At 45.0% G+C, this 21453-nt stretch overlaps 1 protein-coding gene across 1 annotated transcript; it reads right to left on the reverse strand.

Moving 5' to 3' along the window:
• Nucleotides 1-10951: 10951 nt before the first annotated feature.
• Nucleotides 10952-21245, reverse strand: LOC144132643 (lysosomal aspartic protease-like). Its single transcript, XM_077665196.1, has 7 exons — nt 21117-21245; nt 17928-18045; nt 16780-16858; nt 15330-15665; nt 13711-13858; nt 12045-12137; nt 10952-11224 (listed from the first exon to the last, which is right to left on the reverse strand). Exons 2-7 carry the CDS (start codon nt 17989-17991, stop codon nt 11042-11044), a joined length of 903 nt encoding a protein of 300 aa, XP_077521322.1. The 5' UTR covers nt 17992-18045; nt 21117-21245; the 3' UTR covers nt 10952-11041.
• Between the last annotated feature and the right edge of the window lie 208 nt (nt 21246-21453).

The raw sequence follows: 21453 nt of genomic DNA on the forward strand, positions 1-21453 counted from the left end.
GTCACCGTCTGCTTCACCACCTCAACGAATGCTTCTTCCTCTTCTTTATTCTTCGGTTAATTCGCGTCGTCTTCTTCACACCCTTTTCCTTTAAAAATTATTTAGGGTCCTTAATATATGTGACAAGGGCCCCCTCTCTCAAGAGTTTTTCCATGAAAAACTGCTCATGTCATCCTCATCTTCAAGCCATCCAGCCTACCGACTATCTTCTGTGACGATTCTGGACTCAGCACACAACACACCGCATATGTCCATCACATACCAAAGGCACACCACTAACACAGCACACCAAACTGCGTTTTCAGAACACTAACACACCACTGCTGTTGTCCGTACAGTGTCCTTAATAAACATGTTCATGTCCACAACACACTCCCTTGTATAATCACGTAACACCAACAGCAGCAACAACAACAAGATAAATCCCAGAGATACATTAACACAACAACCACATGATAAATCCCAGAGACACCCAGAGCTGACCAGTTAGCTCTATCTCTATACAAGTCTAATTTGTGACATATGATCTCAATTTGGCTTGGCCAATCCCAAAACGTCTCCCTCTTGATTTGGAGTAGGGCTGTAATCCTCTGTCTGCATTCAAATTGGGCTTCTTCAGTACCTCATCCCCTCCTGCGTTTTTCTTCCCACTGAACGTGGACACCTCGGCAACATCACCTGTCTCCTCGACCACTACCGAGCATACAGCCTTGGGGGCGCACTGTATGGGAACTCTTTCTTCGTACTTTTTCAACATGTTTGCATAGAAAACCTTCTTGGTGTTATTTATCAATAACTCATAATCCATGTCGTTTTTCTTCTGCGTCACAAGGTAAGGGCCCTTCCACTGCATCAGTAACTTATTATGATCCGTGGGTAGCAAGATGAGAACATTGTCGCCCGGATTCAAATTCCCGTGAGTGGCTTTCTTGTCATAGTAGCCCTTATAGCGTTTGCGCGCCCTTTCCAGGCCTTGATGGGCAAGCCTGCATGTTTCTTCCAACTTGTCCCGAAACTCAAGAACGTATGTGTAAGTTGTCTTGAGATCTGATCAAATCTCCTTATTAGCCCACAGCTCCTTGAGTATTGTAAGTGGACCTCTAACGGTTCTCCCATACAGCATCTCAAAGGGCGAGAAACCAAGACTCGTTTGTGGTACTTCGCGATAAGCGAACAAAAGAGCTGGGAGATATCTATCCCAATCAGTTGGTCTCTCCTGGCTCATTTTCTTGAACATGTTTTTGAGGGTGCCGTTGAAACGCTCTACAAGCCCATTACGCATCGGATGGTAACAAAAGGCCGTTAACCTCCTTCATTAGTTCCGACGTGAAGTTCGAGCCCCGGTCACTCAAAATTTCCCTCGGGAACCCATAACGTGAAAACATTTTCACAAGACCCTTCGCCACTTGGATACTGTCAATAGCTCTCAGTGGAATAGCGTCAGGATAACGAGTGGCAACGTCAACGAGAGTAAGCACATATCTATTGCTTTTGGCGGATAGTGGAGAGATTGGCCCCACAATGTCAATTGCAACTCGCTGAAACGGAAGGTCGATGGCTGGAATCTTTCCCATAGGTACGGGACCAACTCTTCCCTTCAGAAATGTGCGCTGGCACACATCAAATTAGCGAACAAAGCGCTTAACGTCACTCTGCACACCAGGTCAAAAGAATTCCTCGGTGATCCTAGACACCTTTTTTTGAACACCTTGGTGTCCGGCCATAATGGCGTCATGACCTAAGCGCAACACGGTCTCTCGCGTATTTCTCGGTAACACCAGCTGGTGGACCCGCCTTCCTGAACTAAATATGCACTCCCTGTGCAGAAGACCATTTACCAATTGATACTCGAATGACGTCCGACTCTTCTTTCTTTTCACTCTTTCCCCGACTCTTTCGAAGCAAGGCTTCAAGCTTGGGTCTTCCTTTTGCCTAATTGCAATTTCGCCCAGTGTTACGCTCAGGCACATCGTAACAGGAGTAGAGAGCGGACGCTGCGTTGGTCGGGCTGTCGCTTGAGCTCTTGTCTCTACTGCCGACGAAAAACTGACTGCACCCGTCTCAGCTGTCACGGGCCTTTCCTCCTTTGGATGTTCCTCAACGCCGAGCATCCTCCACTCGGGATCGGGGTCTTCGACACTTCTTGCACCCGTAATGTTTCCCAGGATGAGATCGTAGGTGGCTTGGTCTACACATTTTGCCGCTACCTGCCCCGTATAATATGGCGTGGACACTAGAATCCTAGCTTAAGGGAGGTACCTTACTGTGCTGTCTACCAGAGTGACGGCCGACGCTTCCCCTGTAAGATCTTCGTCCTTCACCAGTCTTCTACGAACCAAGACTGTGTTAGCTCCGCTGTCTCTAAGCACTAATATAGGACGGTCCCCTATTTGCCCAACCACCACTGGCATTGCTGCTTTCGACTTGGGTGTTCCACTCACTGCCTCATTTTCCTGCGGCGTTTGCTCTCCTTTAAGCTGTGGAACTTCGGATGGCGTGACACTTTCTACCCTTGAGTCGACAACGCATGCAGCTTGGTCCTGCGTTCTGTATCGGCACTCATCCAGAGTATGATCCCTCCTCTTACAACCTTGACACACAACCTGAGTTTTCTGGGCAGCGCTACTAGTGCGACAGTCAGCTGCACGGTGTCCCACCTTGCCGCAGAGAAAACACCTTACTGGCGCCTTAGACGCACCGCCACAAGCTCTTGGTTTTGCCGCATCTGTCTCTAGGACCTTTTGGGTTTCCTCCTTTGCCTTACTCAAATTTCTTAGCCCTTGAGCCTCGAGGAATTGGTCAGCAGTGTCGGCGAACTCTTCCAAAGAACACAACTTTCTTTCCTTCAAAAATAGCGCCAGCTTTGAGCTGCAACAAGCTAAAAATTGCTCTGTGACCAGCTTGTCACGCACACCTTCAAAACTCTTTTCTGTGTTTGACATATCAAGCCACCTATCAAAATAGTTGGATAGCCTGCAGGAAAACTGCTTAGCGGTTTCCGAATCCTCAGGTTTCGCGGCGCGAAATCTCTCACGAAAACCCTCTGCCGTAAGCCTGAATCTTTGGAGAAGTGGCTTTTTGACATTTCGTAGTCCATGGAATCAACAGCAGGCATCTTTCTAAACACATTCAGCGCCTCTCCGATTAAACACATGCTCAATGCCGTGGCCCATTCACTGCGCTCCCAGCATTGCCCCAAAGCTATCCGCTCGAATCGTTGCTGATATGCGTCCAGATCATCTCTTTTGTCATCGAAGGAAGCCATCAGCTTCCTTGGACAAACTCTGGCCGGTCTAGGAGATTCTCTACCCGCTAAGGAACGCTGATCACTATCCGTGATTTCCTCAGATCCTCCCGCGACATGCGCCGGTTTCCACAAAAGAAACTCCTTCTCCCGTTCTATCCTTCTAGCCTCTCGCTCTTCTGCCTCACGAGAATCTGCGCGTGCTTGCGCCCTTTCCTCTCTCTGCCTCTTTCCCTCCTCCTCATAGAGATGCATCGCCTCTTCCTTGCTTAACCCTAGCTTGAGCGCCAGTTCTAACGTTCTTGCCAAATCCATCCTTTCTGCAGTCGAGAGATCGGAAAAAACCGAGACAAAGCAAAAAGACAAAAGGAAATGAATCCTGGCACCGGCTCGCCACTCATTTTTGTCACGGATCTCTCCGGAGAACACTCGGGCGAAAGAATATACTAGGCGACGGGTGTACCCACACAAACGCATGTTTAATACAGCCTACGCGACACGCACACATGAACACAAAACTAACAAAACTAACACAACACACAAACTATAAATACACACGACCCGGGCACACTGCTACTAGCGTCTACTACTAGTTTTCTACTATTAGCGGTCGGCGTTCGTGCTCACGGTTGGTTCGGTGTGGCTGCGGCGTTGTATGGATCCAGTAGGCGGCGTCGAGGCGGCGTTCGCCGTGCTTGGGCTGGCGTCGCTGGCCTCGTCGCTGGCTATGTCGTACAAGCTCCCGGTACAAGCGCCCGTGGAGGTGATGCCGGTGCTGTTGGCATTGGGGGCAACACCCGGATGGGTGGCAACAGCGCTGGAGATACACCTGACCGTAGCAGGTGGTAGCGTCCTCCGTTGACTCCCCGCAACGGGCTCAGGCACGGCAGGAGGTCCACGATGCGTTGCCGTAGAACGCGAGCTCACCGGAGCAGTAGCCGGCGTCGCTCTCTTCCAGCCAAAGTGTCCCCGACCCGCCGGAGCCTCCGCTTCTCTGCTGTTCGCCCTGCGCCTCGCTCTCGCTCGCCCTTATATAGCCTCGGTGTTAGTCCACGTAAGCCTTGTCGTCGTCTTCTCTTCTCCACCAATCATCTCTCTCCACGTCACCGTCTGCTTCTCCACCTCAACGAATGCTTCTTCCTCTTCTTTATTCTTCGGTTAATTCGCGTTGTCTTCTTCACACCCTTTTTCCTTAAAATTTAATTTAAGCTCCTTAATATATGTGACAGCGTGCTCGCCTGGAAATCTGAAAGTGCTAGGTTCAATTACCGCGCCTTTAAAGAAATTTTATTCTTTGACACCACGGTGACGTCATCCGAGATTTTTGGACCACTGATGCTAGTCAATGTAGACGCTGTGATTCGTTGGCGATTACACATATATTAATCGCGCATTGCACGTCACATCGAAGATTACACGAGAAGGCTTAGGAATTCACTATGTTGTAAAGGAGCTAGGACAACCAGAGAAGTCTCTTTTTGCTCTCAGTGCTGGTGAACTTCACATAACCTTCCCCCTTTCTTGGACATCGAACGCCGCGGTACTTCAATGTCGCTGGACACTGACAAAGAAACACTTCCCGTACAAAACCTTCCTATGGGCGTCTTTGGAAAAAGCTACGTCCGTCTATGGCCTTTTATGAACGTCTATAAGCACATAGAGAGGGGCTTATTGCTAGCTATTGAAAAATCTATGCCACTAAAGCTATAACTTTGCAAGCATACAACTGTCTTAAGCTCTCTAAAGAAAAATATTTCAGCCTCTATCTACAGCTATAGATAGAAATAGGAAAGGTTTATAGCTATTTGGGCCAAATGTCTATAGCCGGCCATAGGACATTTTTGTATGGTTTAGGGGGCGCTTAGGCAAGCATAGCGGCGCACATAAGCTTGTCGAGCACACGGGCCCCTTCAGCTAAAACTACAGGGTGCCGCCGCAGCCGTCAACTTCGCGCTAGAATTTTGGCGCAGCTGTAAGTGTTGCGAGAGTAATGGTTACGGCCCACATCGATTTGTTGGGTCGGCTAAATCCTTAGGCTGTCTTTTATTAACCTTTTTTAAGAGCCAACGGGCACGGAATTGATGCTGAGGAAGTGTAGGCGAGGCCACAGTTTTCAGAACGGCGTGTTTCACTCTTCCGTTTCTGCAATTTTCTTACGTTTCGTTCTTTTTATACTCGCCGTAATAATCACTGCGTTCTCACTCATTATTGTACAGCCACCTTTCCTTTTAAATGCACAATATTTTCACTACAACTCCAAAATGGACACCAGCACCCCTTCACAAGAGCCGGCGAACATGACTATTGCAATTAAATTACGTGACATTTAGCCATTGTAATGATTAGCGGCAAGTCGCATGAACCAATTTTTGCTCAGATGGTGCTTCAAGATTGACTACCACGGAGATAGCTTTTATTACAGCGTATTTATTTTTTAGGTTGAGGAAGTGTGGTAAAATATGGTCTCAGGGCAGTGCAGGAGGCTGCAACCCTTTTTTTCAGTCGCTGAATACATTGTTTTCATTACTTTTTCTATTTCGGCAATTATGGCAATTAAAGCTCATTGATGTCACATAAGGAAAAAATGTCACGCCGGAGTGAAGAGACCCACTCAAAAACACGAACCTGTCTCTAACTATATCTCCCGATTTTTACGGCCCTATACGTTTACGGCTGTCTAATACTTAGTTTTATCGTCAATAAGATGCTCTTAAAAAAAGTGAGCTGCAAACACTTCTGTATAGATGCATATATACGCTCTATAAACTCTTCCCTAACTAAATTACTGCTCACGTATTGGTTCGATGCCGGCCGCGTGGGTCGAATTTAGATGGAGGCGAAATTCTAGTGGCCCGTGTACTGTGTGATGTTGGTGCACGTTAAAGAACCACAGGTGGTCGAAATTTCCAGAGCCCTTGACTACGGCATCCCTAAGAGACTGAATCGCTTTTGGAGGTTAAACCCTGTAAAACCAATGCAATCATGAGTTGTAAGAATGCTTTATCACTTCACATCATCAGTTGGTAATTGGTCGATAACAAAAAAAGAATTCGCCCACTCAGCTTTCAGGCAGATACCTGCTGCAGTTTCTGTAGACAGAGGGCGCGTAGTACGATGGAAACGCATATAGCCTGTATATTAACTTTTTATTTTATTCCAAAAATAGGGCCGTCATACTGAAGCAGAAATGTGTTTTGATAAGGTGGGTTTTTGGCCTCAAAATGGTGCCGCTTCTTCTATTCCACAAATTGCATTTGACAATAACCTCTTGAAGGATTTTGACGAAACTGAAGGCCACTTCACTGATTAAGAGAACTAAGGACACAGGGTCCTTGTGTCTGCAGGACACAATGTCTAAAATCGGCATAAGGGACGCAATAGTATATTGAGGGACATGCTGAATGACGCGCAAAAGTGTATTCAGGAGAGTTTTTCGAGGCAGGCTAAACTCGGATGAGGGTTAGCTGAAAGGTAAGGAAACAAAACAAAATGCCGTAAAAACTATTTATAACAAAGTCATTTAGGGACATTCTTTGTGTGGGGCAAGGAAACCCAATATAACTGTCAGCGGTGCTGTAGTGAGAGGGAAACTACACCTGCTCAGAGAGGGTTAATAGCGCTGTGTGAGAGGAAAAATGCGATGCCATGAGATAATCAGGTGTTAGCAGCTTTCACTAACTACTAGGCCGTCTCCTTTAAGCATAATTTATAGGCGAGGAATGGATGTTAGATTAAATGGTTATTACAAGATCTCGGGAGGAGGCTTCAGTTTTGAAGGACAAATTTTTGTCGGTCTTCCGAGCATATTGCAAAAAGCTAAGAGTAGAGCACCTGAAGGTACAGCGCAGGTAGATCTTCGTTCTTAAGACATTACGCAGACAACGTAACTTCCATTATTGTGCCCTTGATTCAACCTTTTCGACAGTATTGTGTTCAACGGAAGTCTTCGGAAGGTGGGTTGATAGATAGATGTATAAATTATTTGGAAGCGTTTTTAACGTCCATCGTCGTCTTTGTGCGTTTGACGTGCTGCTGTTTCAAGTATCGGCACTGTAATAGTCTAGCACCTCGGCTAAAGAATTGCATTGTTTTCTGTAAATTGCTCATTGAAAGACAAATCTTCTACCTAGCTGTCTTGGAAGAATATTGATTCCCAGCAATAATTTAATTTGCTGTATGTTTATTGGAAACTAAAATCCACCTATTTAGGCGAGTGGCAGCACACTCCATAATAATGGTTAGTTCGTTAAGTTCTCTGAATTTGTACTTTTAGCCAAACTGTAGTTTCTACTCCTTGAGTAAGCAGTAGATTCGCTTCACAGGGGTAGATATAAAAAACTCAAAATATTTTTTTCTCAACAGTGTATACTTTTCCACGTGAACTATGATTAAAACAAGACTCAGCAAAACGAGTAGATTGAATCGGCAAACCAGTTTTTCAGAGGAACAGCAATGTGGTTTTATTTATAGCCTGAAGTCATTGCGAGTGCAAAGATATCTTGTTACACACTTGCAATGTGGCTGTGAAGAACTGGACAGTCGTTTATTTCACTAAAAAACTTCCAATCGATGGTACGCTTGAGACTGTCCAACGATGTAAATAAGAATAATAACAGAGCTAGGGCGAATGTTTGCTTGTAACACGAGTCATATTAACAAGTAACAGAAGACAACGAGGAAGTGTCAAAGATGCCCCCAAGAATGCATAATGTTAACTGAAATGTATTTTCTTATAAATAACGGCCGAAACATGAGACGGCCCGAAGAGCCTCGAAAGCAAGAAAAAGGAAACTATGAAACAAGGTTAGGCTTCAAAATGAAAAAAAAAGTAAAATGAACAGTCGAGACAAAGTTCGCGAAGTGTGGTATTCAGCTTACGCAGAAAGAACGAACACTAAATATCGTGTCATATACGGTAATTGCCTTTATGTAGGGCTTCAACGAAATATCATTCAGAAAGTTATCCTCCCCAACTATAGAATATACCTACAAGTTCTTTATATAAACTGGTTTCCGGAACTTTCCCGGCCGAAGGTTGAAAGCTGGCTTTGACACGCATGAACAATGCTGGTCAGCCGACTCACGTTTATCCGTCGGAGCTAGGAAAGTTAAGAAGTAATTCTACAAGCGGAAGTTCCTACAGAATACGATAGGGAGATTATATCATTTCCGGCTGAGGTTGAGAGACATGTGCACTAAACAGGCATTGCAGGCAAGATACCACTTGAAAGAAAGTGAGAGAACGATGAACTGAAAGGCAGAGAGGTTAACTAGGCGACGCCCGCTGTGCTTCTCTGCACGTTGGAAGGGGAAGAGAGAGAGAGATAGAAAAGAGAGAGAGAGGAAAGGGAGATCACAATTTAGATTGTCTGTAGGTCATTGCTATCAGGGTGCACAGAGCACACAGCGAAAGTTTATAATTCTGAACTCAGTCCTGAGTATTTCAGGAATTTTAAAAGCACTTCCACAGCAGTCCTCTATGGTGAAGGTTTATTCAAAACACCCAGAATCTTGGCTTCTGTAGTTGACGAGATCTATGCTACGCAGATTTGCAGTCAGGAGGACTGCAGAAGCATTTTCACAGCAGTCCTCTGCGGTGAAGGTTTATTCAGAGCACCCAGAATCTTCCCTTCCGTAGCGGACGAGGATCTAAGCGGCGTAGCTTTCCAGCCAGAAGCACAAACTCATGCCCAAACCGAGGGCAGTCACAAAGTAGGTGCTCAATTGATTAGTCGCACCCGAAGTTCTCATACGCATGAGAGTCTGCCATATCGATTAATTGGCAGTAGATTTTGTTAACGCCACTACCAGCCACAGGCGACACAACATCGTAGCATCGTGGCGGGATAGGCCAGACGGAGGATGAAGTTGACGTAAGGGGTCGAGGTGGTGCAAACTCCCTGCCAAATTTCCAGGGGAAGTCCATGGCGTAAAATCTAATTTCGGCCAAGCATTCGCCGATGTCTTCCTGCGTCGGTTCTTGTCAGCGGTATCCGGAGAAAGTCGCTACTGACGTGGGTTAATCTAGCTCCAGCGGCAGCTGCGTCATTTGCGAAAATGCCACAGTGTCCTGGTAGCTACTGTGAGATGATTTCATGACCCTCATCCAGTGCCTCGTGTTGAAGATGTCTGATCTCGGCTACCAGTTGCTCGTGATCACCGTGGCGTAAAGCAGACTTATAACATTGTAGGGCAGCGTTTGAATTCTAGTGAACTACTAATTTTGGGATGTTTGCGCAACGATGCACTGTAGAGCCGCATTAAGACCGGCCAATTCTGATCTAGTGCATGCTGTCCGATGCGACGTTAGCTGGTTAATACTGATCTGTGTTGCAGGATTGTACACGGCGCAAGCTGACTTGTAGATTTGACCCAGCCATCTGTATATAAATGAGTGCGGTCGCTATATTCGGAGTGGAGTAGGCAGAGTTTCGACTTTTTAAAAGCCGGCGTCGCTAAGTTTAGTTTTCTCGCTATCCTCGAAATTCTAATGTGCGCACATGGCTCCCGCAGACACCACAGCGGATACGAAGGAATTGCCGCCGGGGTGAACTATGATGGGATGGACAGCTTGTGGACTGCTGTTGCCACTGAAACGCTGCGTGTGGTCTCGTCACTGCCACTAACCCAATACGATGCCAGGGATCGCTTGCTGGACGGTATGTGGACCCGCAGGGTGTCGGTGCTGGTCGTGAGATGTAAGAGAACGGTCGAGTTGACGGCATTCTTCGACATGAGCGGTGGCTTGGGAGACGGTTGTAAATTCGCAATAATCTTTGCGGTAAGGTTGTATGGTGTTCATGATGGAGGAAGGCTCCCCGGCGTAGTCAAGAAAATACGGGGAAAACCGAGAACTTGCTTGTGTTGCAGAGTTGTAAGCGTAGGCAACGAAGGCTAGAACAAGGTGTCAGTTGGAGTGATTAGAAGAAATATAATTGGCCATCATCTTGCCGGGGGTTCGGTTATAGCGCTCGACCATGCCCTTCGTCTGCGGATGGTACAAAGACGTTGGGCTGTGATCGATACGACACTCCCGCAGGAGGGCTCCCACGACTCCGCACAAGAAGACGCGACCCCGATCGCTGAGCAATTCCTCACGCGCACCGTGACCAAGAATGATGTATTGAAGTATGAAACCGGTGACATCAAAGGCTGTGGCAGGTGATAACGGGGAAGATTCCACATAGCGCGTGAGATGACCAACTGCGACAATGATCCACCGGTGTCCTGCGGAAGTACTGGGAAGACAGCCATAAAGGTCGATCCCAACACGGTGTAATGGGCGGGATGGACACGGTAAAGGCTACAGAGGAGCAGGAGCTCGCGGAGGCGCATTCTTGCGACGCAGGCATTCCAGGCAAGAGCGCACATATTGGCGGACAAAACGATGTATGCCCCGCCAGTAATACCGAACACGCAGACGAGTAAACGTTTTCAGCAGATTGGCCCGGGCGCAATGTGGGTCTTTGTGATAACTGGCGCAAATGGCGGAGCAGATATGCCGGGGAATTAATATCAGCCATTTGCGTCCATCTGGCAAGTAGTTCCGACGGTAAAGCAGCTGGTCACGCACGACAAAGGGACGGGCTTGGCGACGGAGCTGTCTAAAAGGGGGGTGCGCTGAGCGGCTGGCTAAGATAGACATGCCAACCGTAGACATCAAAAATCTGGTGCCGTGGATGTGTGCCACTGGACTGAACCAAGTCATCGTTGTGCATAGCACCCATTTATTCAGAAATCAAGGTAAGCTTAAAAAAGCACCGCTGCGATTTTGCATCTCGCGTCTAGTTATTGCCGCTATTCACCGCTGATGCGGGTGCTCGCAAAGCCCACCCGACCATGGCCCGACGGTTCTAGCGGCGCCTCGAGCACGGTGTAAACGCGCCTTAGGAAGACAAGCCCCAAGTGCCAGGTCGCATTGTGCATCTCGCCGGCTTCCATGAAACCGCTGTAACATCTCGTGCCTGATGGCTCGTCGACCTGAAACAATTCACAAGAACACCTATTAGGAGCTGTCGATTCCTCTACATCGAGTTTTTTCATCCTTTTATAGATTGGCTTGCGAGCCGCTACAAGTCTCTCCGGAAACATTTGAATCTCTATGAGGCATTTGCATGTTTCTCTGAAGGAGTGCTTATGAAGCTCTGGAAGCCGGAGTAAAGTGACTTACATCTGCAGTGAGATCAAGAATCTCTTCCAAGAGAAAATGAAGAAAGAAGCAAAGTAGAAGCACGCGTGTGAAGCTTGAAACTCACAATTAAGGAGTGCTGTGTACATTAACGCTGAAAACAATCGCTTGAATAAATACGAAAAGAGCTGAACCATTTACCGCAGCCTGGTAGCGAAATCCACAGTAAAATAAATGCAAGGAAAAGAGCATAAAAAGCAGCTGCTGTAGTTGAATTTATTGTGAAATCGATTCTTTATGTAGATTTTAATTTCATTGAAGTCTACATGGTGTATAGAACATAACAAATAGAATTATTGTCTCATGTTTACGCTTGACAGTAAGGGGTACACTTGAAATAACCGATTTAATATCATAAGTATGCAAATGATTTTTGGTGTAATGTTAAGAATAATATTGTTCTTTTTAATATACAGCAAGTTATCTCTTAAAGTCTACCATTGTGGTAGGATTACACAGGAGGGTAGGTCTAGCACTGCTGCAGGATTTCGCTTGCTACTCGCGAAGCTTCGTTTTTATTCAAAGCCCTTTGTTTTGCTTTTCAGTAAGACGTTCACAATGGTGCTCTTATACAAAGCCTGGAGCGCGTTATAGCATGGGCATGCAGCGTACCTTGATTATGTAGTCTTCAGGCTTAAACTGGAACGCCTTGGACCCAATTTTCAAGAGCAGGGGTGGTGATTCGGCTTCGCAGCGAAGTTCGTACTGCGTTGCGCCACAGGCAAAGGTGCGCAAAAATTGAACAAAACAGCTCAGAAGAGATCGGCCTCTGGAACGCACAAAATTTGTATACAGTGACTCTTTCGTACGAAATTTCATCATCTGCGCTTGACAGGACATGTCGTGATCGTTGACGAAAAGATAACAGCGAGTACAAAATTAATTTACGTACACAAGAAGAATGTTATTCCCTGAGCGTGACCTCTTCGTCTGTTCATCTTAAGGCAAGGCATAACAACACGACTTTTGACACTACTGTTACAGAACAGTAAAAACGTAAGTGACATTTGTACCGCTACAGGTGGCACACGTGCCAGTGAAGCATGCGCAGGCCGAGCTGGAGGGAGAAACTGGCACTGAGCTTCTCCCCACGGCAATTTGCAGCTAGAGCATGAAAGATACCTGAACAAGATGAGCAAGAACAGCAAGTTGATTGTAAACTAGTGGTCCGTGCAAAATACCCGTTGTCTACTTTCTGCTTAGATGTCAGGATCAAGAACACTAGAATTATCAGGCTGAAAACCTACCTGGCCGCATTGGCTTCGTAAGAATAGTAGATGCAAGCACGCTTTTCTGCATCAAGTGAATATTCAAGTGCTGATTCTACAGCAGTGTTAGTTCTACCTTCACTGCAGTAGTCTACGTTGGTTTCAGGCGTTAATTGAACTTTTTACAGGCTGCTTGATTCTGATCGTTCTTCTGTCGATAAACCGTGCCTTGTTTATTGTAGCGAGAGCTACACTGGGCTACCAGGCAAGCATTTCGCGGTACATGGAGAGGCCAGTTTTGCGCATGGGCCGTTCCATGGCAAACGTAGAGGAGCAAAGTGCGGCGTGCACTTCGCCGTCGCCGCAGCCGTGCGTCCGCTCCAACGTCAAAGCCGAGCTTGACGCCACTCAGATGAGCAGTTGTGCGCATGCGCCGATACCATGGTAACCAGAGAATCCCCACAGATTCGCCGGGTTCTGCGTCATTTACGCCGCTCTATAACCCGTAACCCGCGTCGCAAGCGCAAGATTTCGTATAAAAGGTGGAGGTATAGTGGGCGTCTCTCTCACAACGTTTGACATTCATGCAGAGAAGAAGAATCCAGCCGCTGCTAAATGGTAGTATAGACAAGAGAAGATTAACTCTTCCGATCCTGAGGTTGTGGCCTGGCAGTTGGCTTGAACCAAATAACGCTAGATTTTGTGTACGTGAAACAAGTTATCACCGGTGTCAGACATCGCCATTCGATCGCGCTGAATAATGGTGAAGCCTGCTATGTTCGGCTTCTAGAAAGCGGTATTATCATCCAAGGAGTCTACGTGGCACCGTGAACATCTGTCAAGCAGAGGATTGATTTGGTTTTCATGTGTATACCAGCCTACTACGGCACAGTTTCACAGTTGTGTGTGACTTTGGGTGATTTCAACAGGAAACAGGACTTTCTTAGTCAGTGTATGAAAGAAAAGTTTGACTTTAATTTAGCTTCGGACCCTCACGTCCAGACTACAACTTTAGGGCACTTCTTTTGCAGGCAGATTTCGAATTCGCGCAGGAGTGCGGTTCTACTTACTTTGACACCTTCCACCTTTCGCCCGCCAAGCAAGGTGTTGAGTGCCTGAATTTCCCCGGCTGGGCCTCCAATGAACGGCTCAGTAAGAGCCAGCCGGGCACGGGAGTATCCAGAGGGCAGCGTCTTCGTGATTGCGCCCACTCTGTACCTGCATATGTCACATCCCTTTGCATCGAAATTTCTGCGGATTGGCAGGGCCTGCAGTAGCTTTCGTTATACTACTTTGAATTTACGAAACTAGCTTCAACGCGTTTCGTGATTCTTTCTCGTTCTCAATCTGACATTTTCAGATATTGTAACAGAGGTAGATATAGAACACAGTAACATAGTTGCAATGTATATGAATTCTTTTCTACCCCTCAGTTCTGTGATACTTTGTCACTTGAATAATTCTGAGGTAAAATATATGTTTAAACATTGCTTTTTCTCCTATTTCAGTTCAATTTTCTAGTTGAATAAAAGCCCTTAATTATTTCAATAGGAAACGAAGGTATAGTTAAAAAGCAGTGGTTATATCTTAATAAAAACATTGAACGGCCTTTAATTGCAATAATGACACCCTCAAAAATCTGGGCGCGACAAATATTACTGGGGACAATTTTTTTAACATGCATGGGTTTTTATTTTGAGAGCATTGAGAGAAACGTCGGTGCGGTCGCTACGTCTCGATTGTGCAGTAAGGAGAAAAGGTACGTAATAGATCTCAATAAATATACTATTATATATTAAAAATAACTCAGAAACTTTTATATTATTTCTAGTTTAAGGGGGCAAGTTACATGGTGAAATTAAAGCCTTAAATATCAAAGGTGAGTCGGGCATTTAAATTTTCTAAATCTCCAGCGCAGTTTAAAGTGTCGAATTTCAAAATTACGCATTTCGAAGCTTGTTGAGTTCGTTTTCGACTGTAAGTGATTTATACAATGATTTCGCTGCGCATAGTGTAATCGTGAAAATCACCTTGACTATCTCTCCGTACTAAAACCGATGTTCCGTCTATATTTCATGCATAAAAAACTCCAGCGCCACCTTCTTTAAAATACCAACGGAGGAAAGCGGCCTCAACGAGATTTCAGTTCCGTATTTTTAGCGTTTGATATTTAGACCCACAATGCTGAGAAATAAATTTATAAACTTTGCTGGTTTTTGATGTTCTCGTCCATCAGTTTCTCAATATAAGCCTGCGCCCTAATATTAAAATAAAAATATCTAGATAATCGTGTTTAATTAATGTTCTTTTAGTTGAGATCTCTCACGTAAATAACGTGCGTCTTTGCACAGACCGCGCTGAGATAGCTCCCGTACATTCGAAAATATTGTATAAACAATAAAGCGCTAGACAGAAAAGGCTAGGCCGTTCCTAATTCAAGATGGCTTGACAGTTTTGTCCACAATCATTTAGGCACTTACCTACTGCTCAGAGATTTTTATCTCGATTTTCAACGTGCCACTGATCTGAGGGTAGCGTCAGTGAAATGTTTAAGGTTTTCTTGAACCGATCTGGTTCCCTCAATTTTACTGACATTGTCGAAACCCTAATTTCTGAAAAAGATGTCAGTCTGTCCCAAAAGTTGTTTAGTTCAGAAGAGCTAACTCAAACCTGAGTTGATTCTACTCACCCGTTAATGTTAAACTGGAAGGCATCGCCAAATGCTTGCACGAAGCCAAGAGAGCCGTGATAATGGCTCTCGTTCGCACCACCGAACAAGGCCTCTCCGAGAACATTCTCATCGCTGCTTAAGTAGAGCCCCAGCCACGGCTTTCCGATGACTCCGGAACGAGCCATTTCGCTCAGTGGCGAAAGCGGGCCCAGGCGCAGGCCGAAAACGCCGTCAAAAGGATCGTCTACGAAGCTGGGCACATGAAACCCTATGCCGTTGAGGAAAAAGAGTTTTCCGATGTCTACGGCTCCAAGTTCATGGGTGTCCAAGGACTCGACTCCGGTAATGTTGCCACTGTGAAGATGTGCAGGGATCCAGTAACCGCATAAGCGCGAAATGTGTAAGCAAAATGAACGTGGTAACGTTGACCTGCTTGGCGACACAACAACATCGCTGCGAACTGCGTCGACTGATTCGTTTTCAAACTAGGCAAAGTGCATTTTACCGCTGAACCTTTCTGTAGTTCGTATTTGAGACAACCAAATGAGGGGTAAGATGGGCTCAAGGATGCTAACAGTTGTAAGTTGCAGCGGTGCCTTTCTGTCTACCTTGGTATCGACTAGAATGCGCATCTTAGCCAGCACATTTTATTATGCGCCAGCTCTCTCGACAGCGTATCCTGCTTAATATCAGAGGGCGGTGCAGTGCGTTCCTTATTATTATGGTTAGAGTCAATGCGTTGTGTTCCCATCATGCGTTAATTGAAGCGTAAATGCACGTGTTTTATATTTTTTCTTAAATACCACACACATGAAGAACTTCTCTTCCTCTCATAATGGGATTGTACGAACCTATTAGACCACAGAGGAATTTCAGCGAACGTTCTCCCGCCTATCGTGCAAAATTATACTTCGAGCATACCTCTAAGATTATAAACTGATCGAAGACTATTTCAATAATAGAAACGTGGCACTCAATGTCGGCATAGCTGAACATGCTTATTTGCAGTCCTGGCCATAACAATACAGAGCACGCTTCGGCTACCAAGCTGTTTTGATGTCTTAGAGGTAGCCAAATTTAAAAAGTACATACAACCGTAGCTCAGAAAAAAATTAAGAGACCCCACTCGTGTTCCGAACCTGGCCGCTCAGCATAGCGGTGCCATCTGAAGGAAGCCTTCCTATTTAGACCGACGCACTGGGCTGGAGGGGGGTTCTTACTTTTGCCCGCGACTGTACATACATATGTCAGTCACATGCCGCCTATATGCTTGCTTCTCAACCCAAGAAGCCAACATACTTTCTCCACGAGAGGCGTGCAAAAATTGCAAACGCCGAAGCGTGTTCCGTAATATCTTTTGAACACTGGTACGCTCTCAAGAAAGGTGCAATAAACATTCAAACCCTCCCACCTATAGTCAGCGATGCAGCGCGCCAGATTTGTCATCGATCAACAAGATAATATTTACCTGCCGAACTCTACAACACCATCGACCCCGTCGGTGCTGTACGAAGTCGACTCCGTCCAATCGAACATCTTGTGTCCATCTTGGAAAGAGAAAATTCAGCTTAGGCACGTACGCTTGTGCTCAGCCGACAGCGCTACTAATGCAAATGAAAAAAAAGGTTTACCGAGCGAAAACCAAAGCTTCCAAAAAGAAATGATTGTGAATTTAAAAGGCACCGAATTGTTCCTCCATGCGTACCTTACACTGAAGTAACCATCAACCTTGTATAGAGGATCGTTTATAATTTACACGGTATACGATTAGAAACGTAACGCTGCCACAGTGGTATAAATTGCGCACTCAGGTTCACTGTACTTTTGTTCTCTATGACTTGGGTTCTTTTTCCTAATATACACGAAATATTGAAGAGCGCCTATTATCTCGCCTCTTGTGGTTCCGAAATGAATGGTAAGCTAAGAATATTTCAGACCATGACCCATTTGATGCAAGATGAGTGGAATGTCGCCTCAAACTTACCGAGCTTCTGAGCAAAATGTGAAACGTTTCTTCACTTTCTTGTGCCAGTTTTCGCGGACCATTCAGAGTTATTATGTCTTTTCTTGTACTAATTTTTGGTTAGGTAGAAGCCATCGAATCTACATATATTTTTGCAACCTCCTTCCTGCATTTCTACAAACAAATAATAATAATAATAATAATAATAATAATAATAATAATAATAATAATAGAGCGGCGCGTAACAAAACAGGAGGTCCTGGGTCCCTCCTTCACCATCCGCGACACTAATGCAACGTTAATCGAGAATGATTGCAACTATAAAATAAACAAAATTGACCACTTATTGCAGCGCATAGTCGCTCTAAAAGGGCATCATTTTGTGGCATTTCGCACGTACCATTGGGCGCGTTCAAGGGTATCTCTTTTTTTTACGTAATTTGATCGTGTAAGTTTAATATAACATATTCTGGCTCCTGTTTTGTTCGAATATTTTGCTAAAGTTATGTAAGGAATCGAAATCTTGTTTTTTTCTAGTCACTAAAATTCCATTACGCGTGCTGAAAGACAAACATTCTCAGAAGTGAGAAATAATGCGCCGAAAGAAACTGGGGTCGAAACAGAGAGCAAAGCGATAATATTCGCATACTTACGGCAAGGTTCGCCCTCGGCGCAGAAGTAAGCGATAAGCCACGTAGGCCCCACCGTGTCCAGCATGACATTGAAAGCCTGACGTGGAGTGCCCACCTTCAGTACAGTGGTGTAGGTGAGCTGGAAAGATCAGAACGCGCACGACGTCAGCGTACGTGAAGTACCGGCGGCAATAGCACTAATGCACAGGTCGCCGACACGGAAACCTCTGCATCAAATCAGGATCAATTTATTACAACTGATCATGAGATATACACATACATATTTGGTGAAATCAGGCAAAGATAAATAATAATATCAGTGGAATTATATCTTGTTCACTCGATCCCGCCTCGACATAACTGCGCATTTGAACTTCCACATAATTCGACTACATAGGACACAGTCACGAAGGACACTTTCGAAGAACGAATATGAGTGCACTTTGACCATTTGTATCTTCATTGTCCATCTGCTTGGCGCATGATAGCCTTAGATTTTTTGCAGCATTAAACCGAACAAACCAGAAAACAAAACATTGTCCGCCTCTTTCGCGCTCCCAGCACTACGATGCATCATCAACGTGCCCAGCCTTTATTTCGAGTTCTGTTCAGTTTATGTGCATCGGGCTGTTTTCTTTGCCATTAGCTAGTATATGAATAAAATATAAAATGATTGCTTTTTTTCCGGTCCGAAAGACTATTTCGCATCTGTGTCTTTTGCACATTCAAATGTACTAAGGGAAGAGCAATTCATTCGACTTTCATTTAAACGTGGTGGTTCGGTGTGGATTAAAACACATATATTTCAAACCATGAATCATCCCTTAATGCGAACGCGCGAGTATAATCAAAGACACTTTGGACACAAGGCACAAGGGCACCTGGCAACTGCCAGAGAAGTAGGCACTTTTCAAAATAAGGAATTTTAATTAAAATAATAGTAAACATTTTTGCAACCTTCATACCCACTGATGACAAGAATATGCTACTGCTAATAATTCAAAAATGTCAGAAATTTCATTCCATCAAATAAGCGCTTCTCTTTCAGGAGAGCTTTCAAGTGAAAGTCAACCTGCACAACCAACGTTCCTGAGCCGGCGAAAGGGCAGCCTGGTGCATTGACGATATTCTAGCAGCGAGCGCCTACTCGCCGGCAGCAATGGAAACCGTTCTCGTGACTGCTCTACGAGCAATGTCATCGCGCTGTAGCTGTTGCGGTGTGAACGCACTGCTTACCGCTATCGCCCGTTGCCATACGACGTCTGGGCACGCTGCTTATCGCCAGCTCTATACGCGCTCTCCAACGGCGTGCGTCCTCGCGTTGCTTAGTTGCCTTCGTGGCAAAAAATAAAGTACCGTATTTTCAGGACTATACTCCCCACTATAGTGTAGAGTCGACGTGGGAAAATTTTGGTCCAAAAAATAAAAAAAAATTTAGGTAGATAGTCCGCATCTGGTGTATAGTCCGCCGGGGCGAATTTTGGCTTAAAACAAGTTTCATAGATTTCCCGCTAATTTATGAGAGGAGCAGCCCAGATTTCCTTACGGGCACTTTTTTTTCAACGCTATCCAATTCTTTCTCCCCTCATAGGTTCGACTTTACCCCTTGTGCACCATCCACTACACAGAACTCGAATTCTAACGGAAAGGCTCTTCTTTTTGTGGACATCGTAACCGCTCTTCAAGACGGACTACGACTCCTCTGGCGTAATTCGTCGAGGGTTTTCGTATCTCTTCACAAATGCAAGCACCGAAAAGCAGGCACTCCAAGTTCCTCCAGTGGCATTTGCTTGCGTCTCGGAACTGATTTCGCTATGTGATTTAGCACGCCCAATGTCGCCGCCGAAGTTAGCTCCTGTTTTTTTTAACAGCCATTCTAGCCTTCTTGGGATAAAAAATTAAATCGTTTAATTAAATCGTGTAAAGTCCGCATCAATACATAGTACGCAAGATGTGAAAAATTACATACTAAACATATATAGTCCGCAGACTAAAGTTCGGAAAGCACGGTACTTGGCAACTTGTAGTTACAAACAGTCGATTGGGCTAGAAAAAGATCTAAAAAGAAAATTTCTGCGCTCGCACCGCCAGAGACACAACGGGCTGATTTTTCGTTACTGGAAGGCGTGCTTGAAAACAGTATTTGCTTAAGCAGGTAAACGACACATATTCACTTGAAACAGAGTACTAACATTCTAAAATACACTGGCCATAAAGTACTCGTCGTTGCATCTGTCACTCCTGCAAAACTCCAAAGTACAAACAATTGGACAGCTAGAATACAAACTCTCATTCTTCTTTTATTAGGCCTAAAGCATTTATAGCTCTCATTACATAATTGTTACCCCTTTTTGAAAGAGATGCGCATTTTTTGAACCATGGCCGATACTTTTTATTTAAAGCTGGGCCCGTAGAAAACAAGTTATTCCTGTGTTACACGTTTTGTCAAAATTGAAGTACCGGTTAAATGAGAAAATCTGTACTTCCGTTCTTACGCATCCTCTTAGAAACCCAATAAAAGGAGCTGCTGACTAGTTGAATAATTCATAACAAAGAGTTCAACATCCCTGAAGAAAGACAAAAACACATATAAACAATGCGCTCGTGCATATAGATAATGGACAGGACTGGCATGGTCTACTGTTATGCACGTCTTTCTTTAGCGCTGTAGCACTTTACCTTCAGTTTCTAAAAGAGCCATTGTTCCTATAAAAGGGGCACTGAACGGCCTTCAAAATTTAGTGTTCTTGAGAGTGAAAAATTGGGGCTGTATGCATAGCATTCTTATTTTGTGCATTTTTTGTACTGGCAGAGTGCAGTGACGACTTTCGAAAGGCAGCCACTAGAGATCGCGTTCAAGGTACGTATTTTGTGTTCCTATCGCGGTATAACAAGAATGCAGTTCAATATATCTTTTTTTTCTTAATACTAATGATATTTCAAACATCCCTGCTCATTGATTAGATAGGAAATGTTTTCCAACGGTTGCCTTGTCTGGATAATAAGCTTGCTCAAAGGCTTCGGTTCTGAGTAGTGCACAAATATGATTATTTAGAAGTTGAAGTGAACCCGACTTTCCGCTGCTGATATGGAGAGACATAATGCTTAAGTGAACATGAAGCGCCTCACGAGCTAGAAAAGAAGAGCGTCAGTTACGTAAAGCGTTTATAAGTAAAGACCGTAGCGTCGTCCCATTCGAATGCTACTCACATTTTTGTGGTTAACCAGCGGCACGGAGATTGTTTTGGAGCCTTCTCCTGGGCCAGCGGTTCTGTCAAAAGTGAGAAGGTTAATTTCGAAAATGCCTTACTGAAGTCAAGGGTCTTGTTTATTCTGCGGACTGTTGTTCCTAAGCTCGTTTTTTCCTTGACGTATGTGAGTTTTGCAACCCGTTACATGCGTAAGCAGATGACCCCAATAGAGATATGTAGTAGTTAAGTATGAGCTGCTAAACAAGGCCATTCAACAAAATACGTTTTCTTTATATATTGTAAAAATACAACGGTTTCTTCCGTACACAGAGCTGTATAAACAATAATTTAGAGCT

Source organism: Amblyomma americanum, chromosome 5 (assembly GCF_052857255.1).
Source record: "Amblyomma americanum isolate KBUSLIRL-KWMA chromosome 5, ASM5285725v1, whole genome shotgun sequence".
Lineage (NCBI taxonomy): Eukaryota > Metazoa > Arthropoda > Arachnida > Ixodida > Ixodidae > Amblyomma > Amblyomma americanum.